This window comes from Rissa tridactyla, chromosome 2 (genome assembly GCF_028500815.1).
Source record: "Rissa tridactyla isolate bRisTri1 chromosome 2, bRisTri1.patW.cur.20221130, whole genome shotgun sequence".
Classification (NCBI taxonomy): domain Eukaryota; kingdom Metazoa; phylum Chordata; class Aves; order Charadriiformes; family Laridae; genus Rissa; species Rissa tridactyla.
The window spans coordinates 162,492,521-162,510,448 of record NC_071467.1 but is presented as its reverse complement, the minus strand read 5'-3'; the positions used below and the strand labels follow the sequence as shown (position 1 = coordinate 162,510,448).

At 50.5% G+C, this 17,928-nt stretch overlaps 1 protein-coding gene across 1 annotated transcript in view; it reads right to left on the bottom strand.

Moving 5' to 3' along the window:
- Positions 1-500: 500 nt before the first annotated feature.
- The window catches only part of LOC128905604 (mitogen-activated protein kinase kinase kinase 3-like), an 86,108-nt gene continuing 68,680 nt past the window's right edge, over positions 501-17,928 (bottom strand). The window contains exons 9-17 of the mRNA XM_054191893.1: positions 15,601-15,674; positions 13,474-13,541; positions 11,435-11,527; positions 10,234-10,428; positions 9,200-9,348; positions 8,498-8,629; positions 5,636-5,765; positions 4,876-5,053; positions 501-3,609 (exon numbers count right to left, since the gene is read on the bottom strand). Coding sequence (XP_054047868.1) covers positions 3,381-3,609; positions 4,876-5,053; positions 5,636-5,765; positions 8,498-8,629; positions 9,200-9,348; positions 10,234-10,428; positions 11,435-11,527; positions 13,474-13,541; positions 15,601-15,674 — 1,248 coding nt within the window. The 3' untranslated portion in view covers positions 501-3,380. The remainder of the gene's footprint in view (positions 3,610-4,875; positions 5,054-5,635; positions 5,766-8,497; positions 8,630-9,199; positions 9,349-10,233; positions 10,429-11,434; positions 11,528-13,473; positions 13,542-15,600; positions 15,675-17,928) is intronic.

Here is a 17,928-nt window from a genome sequence, read left to right as displayed (position 1 = left end):
CCCGCGCCCCGCCTCCCGCCGCGCGCGGCCACGGAAAGTTCCCCCAAAGCCGCAAAAAATAAACCGAGGCGGGCAAACAGGGACCGGATTAAAACCAAACAGATAAATAGTAAAATGAGTAAATTTCAAATAAATTTAAAAATGCATTGGTAAAGAAAAAATGAAAGCCATAAAATAAAATAAAAAAAAAAAAAAGAAAAAACATACTAGACGAAGAGAAAAAAGGAAAGCATGGGAAAAAAAAGGCAAGAGAAAAAAGAAAGCAAGAGAAAAAGAAAAAACACGGGAAAAAAAGAAAGAGAGAAGAAAAAGAGAAAGAAAGAGAAAAGAAAAAGAGAAAGAGAAAAGAAAAAGAGAAAGAGTAAAGAAAAGAGAAAGAAAGAAGAACTAGAAATAAGAAAAGTAAGAAAAATTTTCCTTAAGGTAAATTTAAAGGGAAAATAAATAAATAAAAAGAAATTAAAATTAAATACATTTTTTTAAAAAAATCTAAATCCGGTGTGTTTGGAGCACCTGAGGACAGCAGCTGCCAGCACAGAGGGACGGGCAGAGCCGCGGGGTGCGAGAGCTGCCCAGATTCATTATTTCCAGTAACGCTCAGGAGCCCCCAGCTCCGTCCCCACCGTATCGCCCCCCCGGGACGGTGGCGCCAGGCGGCCCCTTGCACCCCCAACAGCTGCTGCCTACTGGGACCAGTCCTAGGGGGAAGGGGCTGTACTGGTGTGCAGGGGACAGGACGTGTCCCGCTCCAGCCTCCCCCCGGAGAAAATCAGTTCCCCATGGACGCGTGGCAGGGAAAGACACTGGGCCCCATAAGCGGCAAAATAAAACAAAACTAAAAACAACACCACAAACCAAAAAAACCCCAACTTTACATGGCATAATATTACATTCTCTTTTCCTAGTTCCATTCTGTACATCAGAACACTGCAAGGGTTTTAAAAAACAAAAAGGCAAAGGCACCTGAGGAGCGAGTCGTGCGCGCACACACACACACACACGTACCCACACACACACGCACACCCCCGCACACACACACGTACCCACGCACACACCCCTGCACACACACACGTACGCACGCACACACGCCGCATCCATCCACGGGAGGGTTTAGGGGCCCCGGGAGCCCCGTTTTGCCCCCTCAAGGCTTTGGAAAGAAGGAAAAACACCCACCCACCACCGAAGGGCTGAGAAAATCAAACCTGAACAGATTCAACGAAAGACGAGAAAACAGCTTAAACACGGGTTGGTTGGGTTGCTTTTGTTTTTTGGTGGTTTTTTTTTTTTTTTTTTTTTAAGCTTTGTTGAAAACACACTTTTCTGACAAAAATCCTTCCCAGCCAACACTGATTATTTTTGTTTTCTTGTGTGTTTTGTTTGTTTTTTCTTTTTCCCCATCCGTCCCATGTTACAGAAGGGACAGATGGATTTGGTCCTATTCACAGAATAAAATTTTTCATTTTTCCCCCCAGAGGAAGGGGATGACTTTACCCCCCCAAGGAGAGCTGCCCATCACCACCACGCTCGTGAACCCCCCAGTGCTGCCCCCGCCCCAGCTTCGCCACAGCCCAGCCTGGGGAGGAACTGGCCTCCAGGAACCCTTTTAACTACTTCTTTTAATTTGCCCTAGTACTACCAGGTCTTGGTTTTCTTTAAATTGAAATAACTCGAATTTTTGCGTCTCTTTGTGGAGCTGCGGCCGAGGAAACGCTCCCACCGCCACAGCAGCGGTGCGACGTCTTCATCCCTTCCACGCAGAAGAACTCAAGGATGCGTGAAGTCATACGAACAACCAATTTCTCAATTTCCCCTTCAGTCCAAGCACCACTTTGCATTTGCAATTTAAAAAAAAAACAAAATTAAAATAAGGCTGTGTGTGACTCCTTGGCCTGAAGCTGGCAACACCCCAGTATCTGCTTATTTAACCCTTACTGAGATAAGTGGAAACGGCTAATGCAGCAGGGAAAGGGGAGGGGGGATGGTGCAATTAATTTGCCCAAAATAACCAAGATCTGGTTAATTAATTAGCTTCCAGAGACTCTGCTTGCTCCTTCCCCAGGTTTTTCGGCTAGTCAAAGAGGCTGTAGCCCAACTCTGCTTTCAACTGGCCCATTTTCTCCTACAACTTCAGGTATATGCTGCATGAAGAAATCTGTTTCCAGCTGCCCTCGATGGAAGCAGCTCCGGCTCTCCCCGCCTGTGGCTTCGTGGGCCTGCAGCTGCTCCCTTGGCACCCCCGCGGAGGTGACATCCCCGTCCTCAGGGCTGGTCCCACGAGGCACGGAGGAGAAGACACCCGGCCACAGGTGCCGGTCCTCTCTGCCTAATTTTAGGCACCCGCTTGGGTTTTACGGAGAGCCACTGGGCTCCTCCTGCAGCTGCGCTTCCAAAACACGTTGGCACCCCTCCCAGCCCCAGCGCAGCCACGTGGGCACGGGTCAGCAGGGTGATGGCTACGAGCAGAGAGCCGCCCTCGCCAAGGCTCTCCCTGTCTGAACCCTGGCTGTTCCCAGCAGGAAGGGGCCGGTGCTCAGCCCTGCCCACCGCAGGCGTCGACAGCGTTTCAACACCCCTCCGCAGTGCCCGTGGCAGAGGTCCCAGGCATCCGTCCATGCGTGTACCCCGCAGAGACCTCCCACGCCCCGAGAAGACCCCTTCTTCCACGACTCTCACGCACACACGCACGCACACACAAAGGCAAAGTCAACACGGCTGCTGCATCATTGCGCCCGACTCCGTGCTTTGTGCCGAGTTGAGCATCACTCCTTGATTGTAACCGCTTAAGGCACAGAACAGTATTAAAGGCCGCCCCGCTGGAGACGCCGGCTGGTCCCGCGACCTCCAGGAGGGTTCGGTCCCCTTGTGTGAACGGGGACACTCGGGTCCCCCCGACTGTGCAGTCTGAGGATCATCTCCCTCCGGCTTGGCTGAAGCCTCTGTCTGTTCCCCTGCGCAAGGTGGTGATCGCCACTGAGCATCTTATTCCTCCGCTGCTCCCAGGGATGCTGCCAGCGTCGCTGTCATGCTGGGGGCGGCGGGACAGATCCCATTCGCCGTATTTTCCCCAAGAGATAAGTAACATGGCGAGGAGGGGACGACCCTGACATCGCTGGCAGCAAGAAGGTTACTTGGTCCAAAGCCAGCACCCGCCCAGTCCGGGAAAATTCTTCGTTCTGAATTCCCAGTGCCGAAGATCCCGAGCGCAGCTTGGAAATCCAACAACGCGGTGGGTACCGAGCCGGTGCCGAGCAAGAAGGTACCCGCGGGGGGCACTGCCAGGACGGCCCAGGACGGAGGTCTGAGCTGCTGAGCGCAAAAGGCCGCGGGTCTGACGGCCGCCCCCCTCCCGCCGGCACTTCCCCATCCCCGCTGCCAGGGGCTCAGAGCCCACAGTTGACGAAGGGGTGTCTCAGCAGGTCCTCGGCCGTCGGCCTCCGCTTCTCCTCCACGAAGATCTGCTTGAGGAAGTTGCGGCAGGAGTTCGAGACGCCGTCGGGGAGCTGGGGGTTGGTCGGCTGGGTGGCGATTTTAAAAATAGCCGCCATGGCTTCGAACTCTGCCCAGGGCGGCTTCTCCGTTAACATCTCCACCACGGTGCAGGCCACACTCCTGCAACGATGCCAAGCACGCGGTGGTGAGACAGCGGGTAAGGGACTGGGTGGCTCTGCATCTGAAGTCTAATCGGCTCTAGGATTGCCCCTGCCTGGCACGGACTGCGCAGGGAGCAAAGCCCTGTGGGAGACAGGGGCACGTCTCCAGTACGCGTGGGCCCATGAAGCTCACTGGTCACACTGGTCCTTGGCACAGGGCGCTCTGCTCCCACTAGCAAGGGAACTTGCAAGCCTTGCCCCAAAGCTGGTGGCTTTTCTGCCTATGTTAATGGGCAGATATTAAGTTTCATAAAAGCACGTGAGGGACCTTATTGGAGCATGTCCTGAAGGGAAACCCAGGCCCAGGATTAGACGTCACAGTTTCAGCAATAGCACATGGTTCCCCAGGAAGCTGAGCCGGAACGAAACGCGTTCACCTACATCTGACTTCATCTCAGATGTGCATCTAAGGAGCACGTCGGATGAGCAGAAAAGAGCCTGAGAGCTTTTCCTGTGCTTGCCGAGGAGTCCTTGTCTCAGCAGGGACCCTCTCTGCCACCTCCATTCATAGTTGCTCCTAAAAAATTGAACCCCCCCCATCAGCCGGAGCAGCCGGTGCAGGGCTAACTACTAAGGATTCCCTGGGTTTCCTCACCAGGGGTCCAGGGGAGGGACCAGTTTTTGTTTACCCTACTTTGCTTGGGCACCCATTGGAGAGCACACTGCGAAAACAGTGCTTCCTCCCCGTTTCCCGGGAGGATGAGAAGCGTTATCCCAACTCTTTTAGGCTCCAGCTGACATCTGTGGATCTCCACAGATCAAAACATTCACAAGCAGCCAGTAATTTTGGTCGTCTTTGTGCCCGAGCCACACGCAAACACCCGGCGGCAGTTTTTGAGAGGCTGCACGAGATCCCCCTCCGCCTCCAAGCTGGGTTCAGCTGACCTAAGTTCAGAGCCACTAAAAGTCAGCAGCTCCTTTAGCAAACTTTGTTATCAACGTGCTTTCCAGAACTAAAGAGCAGCTACGGGCTTGAGCTGCGCATGGCCCTCAGACACGATAAGAGCTTCCAAAAGCAAGTTGTGATTTTGATGGCTCCTGTTTGGGACTTTCAGCTACAACGTGGTCCCTCTGGCTATCTGCACAGTTGATCTTAACATTTAGCTCCCACTTCCATCCTTTGCACTGCTCCATCTTCCAACTACCAGCAATACCTGTTGCTCCAACTTCCCAAAGGGGTCGTTTGTTTAAGCGGCAGTGGTGGGGTTTCTATCGTATTCCTTACCACACGTCAGCTTTCCTTCCGTAGCCTTCTCCACTGATAACCTCTGGGCTCATCCAGTATGGCGTTCCCGTGACAGATTTAATCCCAGTCCCAGACATGCAGATGGTCTGGATGCGTTTGCTGGCCCCAAAATCTCCAAGTTTCACATTTCCAGCAGAATCTCTCAAAATATTGGCACCTAGGGGTGAAAAGACAAAAAAACAAACCCCCAAGAGATGAAGCAGCAACCTGAGTTGAAGCGGGTACAGTGAGGAGAGCAGGGAGGGCAAAGGCAAAGAGCTGGACATGAGGGAGCTTTGAGGGGCTGGACTCAGCATTACGCAACCCCCCCCCTTCTCCTCAGGCAGCTGCTCTCCAAGGGGGTTGGCTCCCATCGGCTCTCCCGGACAGTCTCAGTCAGCAGATTTCCCAAGAGCGAGCAGTGAGTGGGAGACAACAGATCATCCTCCCCGCACATGGGCAGCGGAAGACCCTCAGATCCCTCTGGTCACCAGGGCCTCTCAATTCTTGGGTACGTTACACCAGGTTTTCAGATGTGTAAGGGCAGCTAACAATAATCCCTTTCAAGAACACCAAATCTGGGCTTCCCAAGCAGGAGGACAGCACAAGATTTTTGGTTTCAGGTGCTTGCTCAGGATTCTCATGGTTCAAGTTGGTGAATACCAGCACTATGTTTTGCATAATAATTTATTTTGGGGTGGGGGAGATCGGGTTGAACAAATCCAAGCAAGCAAGAGGCCTCTCTGTATTATCTACTCACCTTTAATGTCCCGGTGGACAATCATATTGCTGTGTAAGTAGAAGACTCCCTGCAGGATCTGCCTGGTGTACTTCCGTGTGACGTTCTCGGTCAGAGCACCGTAAGCTTTTAGCTGGTCCTTTATTGAGCCCTGTTGCAAAGAAACAACACGCACCAGCTGTAAGGACCAGCAGAACCCAACGTACCACATCGCAGTGACTTTTTAAACTTTCCCGACCACTCCCATCTCAAAAAAAGCCACTTTACCCTAGAAACAGGAAGATAAAAATCCACTAAGTGCTGAACGGAGCACAGGCTTGTCCTCAAAGTCCCAGATGCCAGTGGAGAAAGAGGTCTCTGGTGCACATCAGTGCTACCTTCTGCCAACACTGCAGATCTTTTTCCCCCTCTAGTGGCTGGACATCCCCAATAGCCCATGGAGAAGGACCAGATTGATGAGGAGTTACAACTCAACTGAGAGGATCAGCTCAACTAGTTCTTCAGGGCCAACCTGATGAGTCAGTCTTCTCTGAAGCCTCCCCACCCCCCAACTTGTCACAGCAAGGACTACCCACTGCTATGAGGCAGACAGACTCTGAGGGACATGATCGGCCCCACATGGGACTGCTTCAACAAGACCCAAGTTAGACAATTTGCAAGTACCCAGCCTTGAATTTCTGACCCAGGCACGCCGGTTCCTACTGGTTTGATTTTACTGATTGAAGAGGGAAGGAATCAGGGGTGCAGACACCTACCATCTGCAAGACGTTCACCCCCTTGGTTTTAGCTGCATTTTCCCACATAGAGGGATGTCCCTCACTATGCCGGAGCTGGGTTTTAGCAGGGATGAACCAGAGGCAGATTTGGGGTTCAACCAGAGAGGTCGCACCCAGATCTACCTCCAGCATCCAGGTTGGCTGAAGAGCAGGAGGGGACACTCATCCTGTTTCTGCTTGTCCTGCAGCTCCGGGGTTGATCCAAGACTGCCACAGGCCTTGTGTTCAGGGAACAGTGAGCTGCTGTGCTCCAAGTCAGTCACTCAAACTGCATCAGCTTTTCCACAGCCATCCACCTCTGCTGTTGCTCTGCCCAACTACTGTTTTGGCCTTCTTTTGAGGCTGGTGGTGATCCTGTGGATGGGCCTCTCTTTTCCCTTTCACAGTGCTGCTGAAGTAACCCAAGATGCTCTGAAATTAGCCCCCCAAACAACTTGTATGCAGGGTATGTTCCCTCACCCACAACCCGAACAAGCTTTCTTATCCTGGCCTCCCTCACCCTGATGGAGGGACATCAAACAAGAAGGGGAAATGGGGTCTTCAAGGCTGTGGTCAAATAGGCCATTCTGTTTTCCAAGCATAAATTCAAAAAAAATTGTTTATGGTCAGGGAAGGACAGAAAATACAGTCAGCTATTTAATGGGGGCAATCATAAGAATGCCAGACTAATGGTGGACCCAAGGTTGGCCCCATGAAGACTTTGCCAAGTTGGCTGTGTTAAGTCACAAGCTTGTCCAGGCCTAGCGTTGCAAAGCTGCTGTCCTGCAAGGTTTGGGAACTCAATCACTTCCACTGGCCTTGGAAACTAAAGCCCTGAGCTGCTTTTGTGAAATGAGCCGTTGCTGCAGCACGGAAGTCAATCTGTATTTGGTCAGAGCTCTGGTTTATCATTAAAAAAACAAACATTCAACTTCCAGCCCTGCTGGACACTGCCCCAGCATCAAATGTTGGTTTCCTGGCCGCTAACAAACAACGGCACGCTGCAGAATAAGTGGCAAAGGGACCGGTGAAGCTCCCGGGGTTCACTCCTCTGGGTCCGTGCCTTGTGGCAAGGCCTGGAAGTGAGACGCCTGCCCGCAGGGACAGAGGGAGGATAGGGCTTTGAAGGGACTCAAACACGTGGAAGTCCACCTGATTATTCACGTGCAAGATGTGTTAGGAGAGCTTCTAGCACGTTTACTAATGACCAAAATTATTTGCAACCAGATGACTTAATAGTCCCTTCTGACCTTACAAATCTCTGTATAAACAAGGGTTTATTCTCCCACACTCTGGGGACTGAATCCAGCTGGACAGGCGGGACTTAGGAGAACAGATCCTCTCCAGCAATGTAAATAGCGTTATGCTGGTTTATACCAGCCCACGACTTTCTCTGGATGGCTGAGGTAACTCACATGCTCACAAACGGAAAAAAGAGATGTTCAACTAATCTGCGTGCATTCTCCAGCCCCTGCTTAGACACCCTCAAAGCTTCCTGATCTTCTTTTTCCCCTAGGTGGAAATCATCCTATCCCCGTATCATCATTCCCTAGGTAGAATCATCCTATATCAGCAAAGTCACAAATTGAAGCCACTCCTGCATGAGAGGATAACGCTACCAACGAAAAGCTCTGTCCTGAACAGAGGACGACTTTCAAGTGAGTAACACTGTTTTCAATACACACGTGCTGAAAGCCGTAAATAATTGGTGACAGCTGTGGGTGGACAGTTGTACTATTAGCTTTTCCTGCAGGGATTTGCAATAAATACTTAAGGACGGGCTCAGGCCACAGTGTTTGGAGCCAGATCTGGATCATGTCCCATGTTCACCAAGTTCAGATTCCAGAATGGGAACACACCCTGCTCCAGGACTCAAACCTAAAACCTGCCTTCAAGGCTCTTGATTTCACCCACTGCATGTTGAGGGGCGTCACCGTGACATCTGACTCACAACCGAAGCTTTCCCAAGCCACACGGATGCTGAGATCCACTGTTTTGGTTTGGCTTATCAGAGATAGAGCAGCTCAACTGTAGAGTTTAACGCCAGATCCAAATTTCACCAAGCTCCAGGGCAGTCTAAATCTGTCCTCTGTCAGTCAGGACAATCTTTAGCAGGAACCGCGCTTACCCCTGGCATGTATTCAACAAAGATAGACAGTTTCTTCTCCTCAGGATCCCGCAAGCACCCGTAGTACTGCACTATCCTGTCGTGACGGAGAGTCTTCAACAGCTGAATCTCACATTCCAAGGCATTCACCTCCTGTAATAAAACAGCCACACTTCGTGACAAAAGGGAATGGTTACTTTGGGAAGATTATCCAAATACTGCTTGAGGCCGAGCGCTCTTTTCATAATGCCCGTGAAGCTGCCCACGAGGGCATCAGGCTCAGAAATGAAGAGCGTTGCCCTAAGGTAAGGAGAAAGACAGACGGGATACACGAGGGCTTGGCTTTGAGACAGGTTTGCTTATTTACTCGTGCTCAGGGAGTTTTTCAGAAAGGTGTGAACGAAGACACCAGCGAAGCTAATGCTGCGCCCAGAGCAGGAATGTTGCAAGAAGGTGCAAGTGAACGGTGCAAGAAGGCTGAAACTAAGGAAGAGACAGACCTTCAAGAGACAATACCCAAGACGGAGTGGGCCAACATGACTAATGAACTGGGAGGTAGAGAGGTCACCAGAGCATGGCCACAAGCCATTGGGGACCACTCCGAAGAGGGCAAACACGCACTGCCTCCCATCAGGGACACAGACCCCTCTGCCATTCTGCCCTCAGCCTCCAGCCCACAGTCCCACAACATGCTGCAGAACGCCGTCCTGCCCTCATACTCACTTTACTCGTCTCTTGACTGTCGGGGTCGAAAGGCACCTGCTTCACCGACAGCTCCCGGCCAGTGTCAGCATCGTAGCAGAGATAGACTTCCCCAAAAGCTCCTCTTCCAAGCAGCTTCCCCAGCCTCCAGTTCACAGGTGCCTGCAGGGCTACGGGAGAGAGGAGAGGGTTGAGAGAAGAGCACAGCAGGGAGACTTCGGCATGAGGGTCCATCTGCCCCTACAGACTGCAGATCATGCTCGCAATGTGCTCACCAGGGCAGGCAATGAGCCACCCTCTCCCAGGGGCACCACAACAAACCAGTTTTAATTGTACTAGTGCTGCTGGTATGTGTGTGTGTGTGGGGGGGGGGGGGGGGGGGATGTCTCCCAGTCTGCATTAGTATTAAGCAGAAACAGGTCCCAGAAAAGTCACATTTCTTTAGGAGTCCTTCCTCCAAAAGCTGCTTTCTTAGCGAATGCTTCTCTCCTCTGCTATAGGAGTGGTTGGCGGGATGCAGCATGGCTGAGCAGCAACCCAGATAGGGACCAGCAAAGAGTTTTATCTCACTGCTCATTCCCAGGTTGTTACCCACCACCGAACAGGCCCAGAAGGCACCAATCTCTATAGCTCGGGCAGTCATGCAATACCAGAGCAGCCTGCAACACCATCTTTGGGTGCTGGGATGATAGCAATGTAAGCCAAGGATGCATTTGCTCCCACATCCCAAGTCTCCTGGAAGCTTCTGTTGCGTGAGCACACTGACAGCCCAACACACAAACAATTTTCTGCAACTCAGCACGTGATGAACACCAGTTGACCCCAGGCACGCTCTCAACTCAAGGCCAAGGTAAGAGACAGCGCGTTGTACTAAATCTTCCTCATTGAGACATAAAGTGGCGCAGTCTGCTCCGTGCTGGGGATGGAATCAGGGTGCATTCACACACGGCTAGCTTAGCTGATGGCCAGTAACTCAGCAGATGATGGTAACTCAATTTTGTGCCGAGACCTAGATGTACTGAGACCTCAGACACCAGCGGCTTTGATTCACTTACAGTTCCTAGCTTTCGTAGGGGAGGTGCTGAAGACCTGCAGGCTTTTTTCACAATTGTTCCACCATTTGGGCCTGTACTCGTTGTACTGCAAGGTGCTGAGCTTGCTGTCCCCGTTAAAGCTCTTGGTTCGGCTAGAAGGGACAAGCTGAAACAGGTTCTCCTGTGGGAAGTAACTCCTGGGGAAAGTCCTCCGGCCTGTAGGAGAAAAGGGGAAGAGTTACAGCAAGAACACACACACCGGCTTAGATCTACCTATCACCACCTTCTCACGTCACTGCCCAGAGCCAGTGATGCACCTCTTTAAATTAAACAAAAGAAGTTTAATGAAACTGAAGCAAAGCCTTGTGAACGTTTTTAATTCAATTTAAGAGTTGTTAACAGCAGGCATTACATCTAATGCAGAATGTTTCCAACGATTTAATTACATTAGGGTTTTTTGCTAGTTATTAATCACAATTAAACTCTGAACAGGCTGGGATTTACACTGCAAATTATCCTTGGCATCCCCTAAGACCACAATACAAATGACCACACAAGCAGTGCCACATCTCATGATAACTGCTTGCACAAGGGTGGCGTCAGTGAGAGATTAAATTCATTCTGAAAGGCTCAATATGCTGTCTGCATGTCCTCCGTATTTTTTTTTCTTCCAAGGGAATTTGATTCTTACTCAGTTTTGCCTCCCACCACTTACAGTCTGACACAGCGAAAGAAGGAGCAGCAACGAGGTGACGGAGTGGTCCCCAAAGCTTAAAGCTCACCAGCTTAAAACAGAGACGTGAACAGATACTGCTACCCCGAAATTGCTCAGAGACTTCGTACAGCTCTGTGAGAAACCTGCTGTAAAGGCCATAAACCAGCATCCTCAAAAGCAAGCAATTTAGGGGAACAGGTTGATATCGCCAGGGATAAGAAATGCTGCCCGTCCATGTGGCGAAGTTAAAACAGTAGGCATAAGGAGAAGAGGAGCTGAGCACTGACTTTCACACATCCTGGAGATCCTCAGCGCTTCCCAAGAGCAGACCTGCAAGGTCTCACAGAGGATGCTCTTCAGAATACGCAAGTGAATCCCAAATTACTTGATTCTTCTCCTTTTATTAGAAAATTCTCCTTCCCAAGTCTTACAGTCCTAAGCACTGTCACAAACCACCAAAATCCCAGACCACGCACCTCCCTCCCCGACCCTCCATCATTTCCTTACCATCACTGTAGTCCTTGCGACTTTGGGAGAGGTGGTACTGCCTTGGGAAGGTCCCACCTTTCCCAAATCTCTCGCAGAATGGGATGTCGAAATCTGACAGGAAGGAAGAAGAAAGGCATTTCTGAGTTCAGCTCAGTATCAAGCGCCCAGAGCATTTCTTATAGGAAAGCATTCTGGTCTTCACGTCTTCACAGGCAAGAACGAGGTAACAAACTGTTCATTTACAAAACCAGACACCCCCCAAGGCTCATCCTGAAACCTGTCCGGAGTCACACGCTCCTTAGTGGAAAGGAGGGTTACGCACAGCGGTCTTGGTCCCCCCCTAAAGCAAACAGAGGTTTAACCACTGACTTTATGGACCCTGGCCCTCACTGTTCAAATACAAGTCAGGGGATTAACATCGACAATGCCTGGTTTCCAAAACAGAGCACTAAACACCTTATTCGCACGTGGAAAAACGTAAAAATTAGTGTGGAAACAGAACTGCTGGGCAGGGTCAAGCCTAGATCCATCTACTCCAAAACTCTGCTCTGATAACAGCTATTTCCAGGGAAATACAAAAACCCGGCACTTGGCTAACACCGGACAATCCCTCCCCTGCTTCTCAGATGCGACTCCTGACCTCTGAAAGCCAGAGACCAATTTATACCCCCAGAGCTCCAAACTTGTATATTTACTTTGATTAAATGCTAGAAAGATAGAATATACAGAAGGGATTAAAGATCATCAGAGTTTAGATTAGATAGAGATTATGAGACTGATGGATGGACGTGCAAGATAAGGACTTTTTTTTTTAATAAAAAAACACAGCACAGGAAGCCATTGCTGGTAGCACTGAATAACTTGAGATTAAAATATCTGTCATTTCCCCCCCCATCTTTCACCTCCTGTTTTTCCTCCCTCCAACTCTAATGACACAGTCCATTCTGATTGTTTGTTTGTCTTAGCCTGGGGCCAGCAGCCGTTCCTTGGAGACCATTCCTGGCCTGGGCCGCGCTGCAGCATGATTTCCCCATTACAGCAGCGTGCAGGAGGAACGCATAATGGCTGAAATATGGTCAGCAAGAAAAGCAACAGGGACAGGTCAAAAGGTTCTCAGCGAGCCACGTGTGAGCGACGATGCCGAGTGGTGTCTCAAAGCAGAACACCTCCCCTACCACTAGGGATGTATTAAAACCTTCAGCGACGTGGACTGACTGCAGCTTCACCTCTACGGTTCAATCTAGAAACCCTGCCTCGGGCCAGAACCGAGTTATCGTGCCACAGGCGGCCTGCCATTTGTTCATTTTTAATAGTAAAAGTCATTACAACATTACAGAGTTTCCATGACTTAACCAGCTGGATGTTTATAAGTGATTAAGCAGTAACCTACGATCCTTGCAAGTTACCAATGCACTGTCTCTAACAGCATTTGCGGTACGACGGATTATTATTAATGCAAGTGGAAGAGGGATAATTCCCTAGAAAGTTTAGGACTCGGGTTTTGCTATGCACGAACTCAGGATCCTGAAAGTGCAACTCACAGGAACTAACAGAAAGAAAAGGTGATGCCACAAGGCTGTTTCCGCATTCTCGGCATCTTAGAGTTGCCTCTAAATACAAGAGCAAGACGCCCCCCCTCAGCACAATCTTCCAACACACAGCTCGTATCTGATCCTTCAACAGCTTTATTTGCTTTAATCCATTTACTTCAGGGCCTTTGCTGCCCCAGTGTGCACTGTTGTTGCTGTAAACGGATTCCCAAACCGGCCCCAAAGGTTCTTCAGTGCTACCACTACTGCTGCAGAGCCAAGAAAGGTTAATGATGACCCGAGCAGCCCTGCCTGCGTTTGATGCTCTGGGTCTTTTGATTTTAGAGCACACTTGTGTTTGATCATTGCAGGGTCATTTTTGAAGTGTAACCTAAGCAGTGGAGCTGGTTTGCTTGATTGTTTTAATTACTTTTCATGCAGTGCCGTCTCTCTAATAGCCTTTATCCAGTCTCTTTACTACATGCTTTTTATACTTTTAAGCAAATACAAACCTCCAAGAGTGCTTACCCATGCAATCAAGACTGTCTTTGGGATGGCTCTTCCTTCCAGGAACAGGGGTTTGGGTAAAGGGAGGGCTGCAAAGGGATGGAGGAAAAAAAAAAAGAAAAAAAAAGATACACACTTTATTATATCAGAAAGGCTGTGGAATGAATTAGAAAGTGATTACACGCAGAAAGGACAGGCACACAAGATGCACTGATCAGCCCAGTCTACCCAACTGAGCTCCCATCCTCAACCTGCACAAGAACGAAGACTGTTTTTTTGCTGGGTCACAGCTTGTTGCTGCAGCAAACAAAAGGGATGCCACAGGAAAGAAACACAGTCACCAGGCTGAAACGAAGCGGCCAAAGACCACACCACCTATGCACACGACGGCACAGAAGGAGGGCTGCAGATTTCTCTTCCCTTAACGTCAGGCGTTGAACCACACAACTCTGCTTTCTGTGAACGTTGCTTAGTTGTTACGGATGAACACAGTGAAGTCCTTCAGTCATGCTTGACTCATGCGGGTCTCCCCTTCTCTGCAACATCGCCCCCCGCCTTCCTCACGCAGGAGCGTCCATACCACCACCGGGCACACACACCCTCCCAGGAGACCAGGAGGGAGAGAGCGAGCTTGGTGCTTCAAGTCTCAAGGTCTTTAAACGACACTGAGAAGATGATAAAGCACTGCAAGGGGATCTCAGCCACCCTAATTTCACCCTTGTCTCTGTAAGGGCCAACAGGGTGATCTGGACAGGTTGCTTTTCCACTCTCCCTTTTAACAAAATGTGCATAGTAGTAGGAAACCGCTTTGTAAAGTGCTCCGAAATCTACTCACGTCAAAGCTGATCATAACAGGTTTGCTACAGTGAAGAGCAATTTGTCATGTTATTTCTTAGCATCAGACTGGTCACCATGCCTGGTGACTAGCTCTGCCCTCTTGAGGCTAATGCCATCTCCAGCAATTGGTTACAAGGGCTCAGCTATGGCTTTGCAGGAATAGGCATACTTACTCATTCTGCCTTTGAAGAACATAACCCTCCTCGTGCCCTTTTCCAGCTCCTAGACCCTATGACCGAATACAGCTGCCTGCTTCTTTGTATGTGAAACCAAGCCATGTTACCCTCTCACAAATATTCCTAACGCTCTTCTCTTGGTTCACAATAAGGCGTTAGAACCAGGCTGTGCTCTTTCTGTCGTTCTTCCTAGCAAAGTCTACGCAAAAGCGAAGCCGGGGCATAGAGGCTGGGAGCGCAAGGAATCCAGCTCCAATACAGCCGTAACAATGAATAAATACATCACAGGAAATTATTAAAAGCCACAAAAAGGAAACGGACCTTGATGCTGAGACAGACCCAAAGCACGCAGAGCTGGAAACCCGAAGCATGCCACACAATCAAATCAGCACAACGCAGACCTGCCGGAATACAGCCTTATGCTGTACAGCAAAAGCAATGGCGGCGGAGGGGGGGGTGGGGAAGAAAGTCTTTCATGCAGATGGAAAAAAGTATATATTGCTTCCCGAAAGGACACTGTGTCTTATACACAGCCTACCGTGCACAGCAGCAGACGTACAGTTGCCGTGCACGTGTGAGCTTGGACCAACCGGCCGCACCAACTATTGAACTGCAGCCTGTGTTAGTACAACATGTCCTAGTTGCTTCCTGCTGAGAAGCTAAACTTAGTTGCTGCTCGTCTGGTGTCCTCAGCACCTTGACTGACACGTCTGTGGCTGCTGGCAGTGCACAGGGGTTGCCGAATTTCCAAGCGGTCAATGGAGAGCAGGCAGCAGGCCGGAGTAGGAGGAGGCACGGAGAGGCTAAAGAAGTATTGACCCGGTGACTACAGAAAGCCAGAGGGTAGGAGAGGGATCTGGCCGAAGCAGAAAACCTGGGCACACAACGCCAGGCTGTCCGCAGATCCCCGGCTACTTTTGTCCAGCTCAGATTATGGCAATTCAAATCATACCATTGCATAGATGCCTGTGATATGATCTGCTTTGCAGCATTCAAGATAAATTTGTTTTGCTCAGGTGCATCCTCCTCCCAACGGCAACCTCGGCCTCAGGGAATGCCACTGACCCCGCTCCTCTCCTGCCACGGAGCGGAGGCTGCGTTTCAGCTTGCGAACGCGGTGACGCTCACGACTCACCTGTCCACAGATCTGTCCAGCGACTGGCAGCTCCCAGACAGCGACTCGTCGGGGCTGATGAAAGCTTCAAGCATCTGGCAGCGAAAGAAAAGGGGGAAACAATAAAACCATGCACTGTAGCTCTTCAAGCTCCAGTCCCGGCAGACCCCTGCAGGGTCAACAAAGCTCCACCGAAGCTGGCTGACTTACACCAGCCGATGCCAGCCCCAGTAGAGATGAGACCCGATCTAACTAAAGCCCTCCTCCCAGTGGAAATGCATTTATGATGCCCTCTCTGGATTATTGTTCTTTCCAACTTCTATTTGCTAGCAGGGAAACCAAAGCGAAGATAATCAGCACCCTGACGTTCAAACCACGCCGAGAAGTCAATGAGATTCAAAGTGCTCAAAATATTGGGTGGGGGGGGGGGGGGCGGGAAGAAAAAAAAATAGTATCAGGCCACAAATGATGTGTCCAAAGCCGAGTGGATATTGTGTGCTGCAGCCAGGATCACAGCCCTGGACTCCTGACTTCCCCAAGCTGCCCTGCCACACAAGACCAGCCTTCCTCTCCAGTGATAAGCAAAGCATCATCAGGGCTTTTGGCTGGAGGAACTGGCTTGGCTCTCACTAGCTCAGTGAGTCAAAAGCTGCATTTGTGTTGCTTCCTGGATGAGACATTGTGCTGGACGGGGTTATTTATAGCTGGTTAGTAACAATAGAGGGTTTGTATTGAGTGGCAAACCTAGGGGCTATGCGCACTACTCTGTGGAGCGAACTTGCTCAGGGCCACGCTGTGTTGTGGTCATACGATGCTTCCTCCTGACTGCAGACCCACCGTGGACACTTGCTAACCCCTGCTCCACAGCCAGCCCCAAGCCCAGCTCGTTCCCTGGAAACCTGAGCAAGGAGGGTTAAACACCACATGGAGTCCCCCTTTGCTGGCTCCCAGACCCACATCGCTCCTCCTTCCCCACGTCCGGGAACAGCCTCCCCTTTCCATGTGCTGTTCCTGTGTTAGACCTCCTCAGCCGGTTGTCATAACAGCTCGCATTGTTTTGGCAGGACGGTCCCAATTGGAAAGTCGGATTTTTCTCCGCTTCCCAGTTTTTACCCCAAAGCCTCATCCATCGAAGTACACCAGCCAAAGAAGAACAAGACCTCTGCTAGACCCCACTCCCCACCTCTGCCAGCCATGCCAGGCCCCTCCCAGCAGTTAAAATAACACTGAAACGGATTCATTTCTCAAAAGCATAGAATTGGGAATCCAGGCAGGCTCCACACTCAACCTCTGCTCATCTGCCAAGCTGGTCTCAAGGCAAAGACTGCAGTTACATCACAGGCTTGCACAGGGGCATTCCCCGGAAGGCAGCAAGCACCAGCCTGTAGTTGGTTTTCCACAAGGCACATGTGGAAGCTGCCGCACGAGGACATGCTGAGGGCAAAGCCCAAACGCATGGCTGCTCAATCCCCAAAACCCTGTTTTCCTGCATGTAACTCACCAGGGAAAGGCAGCAGGCCACCCGCAGCGCGATGCTGGGGAATAGTGAGGAGGAGAGCATCTGGGAACCTTCCTAAGGAGCAGGGTCAGAGCTCAGCTAGTGCTAACGGAGCTCCGTTAACAGCCAGTGGAGCTGCGCTGATTTGCACCCCAGAGGGGCTTCATGCGGACCCTCCCCCTGCACGCACACACAATTTGTCTTAATCCTACCAAACGTGTTTGGAAGCCATGTGAAAACAATAGAAAGCCAACTTTTGGCTGCAAAGAGCACAAGATACATCTGCACTCTGACGCTGCCAAGACTCACCCGGAGTGACTTCTTATTTTATTAACGGCTGTATAATAAACTGTTGAAAACACAACTTTGCCATAGAAACACTGGCACAGCCTGCACACAAAAGCAGAGCTAGTGGGTGCTACCTGAGTTAGGAAATGCTCATGTCCCTAAGGAAGATCCTTGGGGGCTGTCACAGCATCCTGCTGGAGTGAGGTTAGTGCCTTCTGGCTGTCCCTCCACGTCCCTCCTGCACAGCCAGCCCTCCTGCAAATTGTGGAGCCTGGTCCTGCCCTTCCAAGAGCTTTGCAAGAATGAATTGTGTGCCCAGTTAGCCCAGCTGATTTCACAGGACCTGTGCTAAGCTCTTCAGAGCTGTAGCTTACGCAGAGATGCAAATGGAGAGGGAGGTGTAAGCTGCTCCTGCTCTGGTCCCTTGACACTCCAGTTTCCCCAGTCGTGGGTACCAAGCTGACTGGAGGAAGAGGTACTGCTCATCACTATGCTGAAGAACTAGCTGCTCTTTTATTACTGAGGGATTGGAATATACAAAATCCTTACTAACAGAGGGGGAA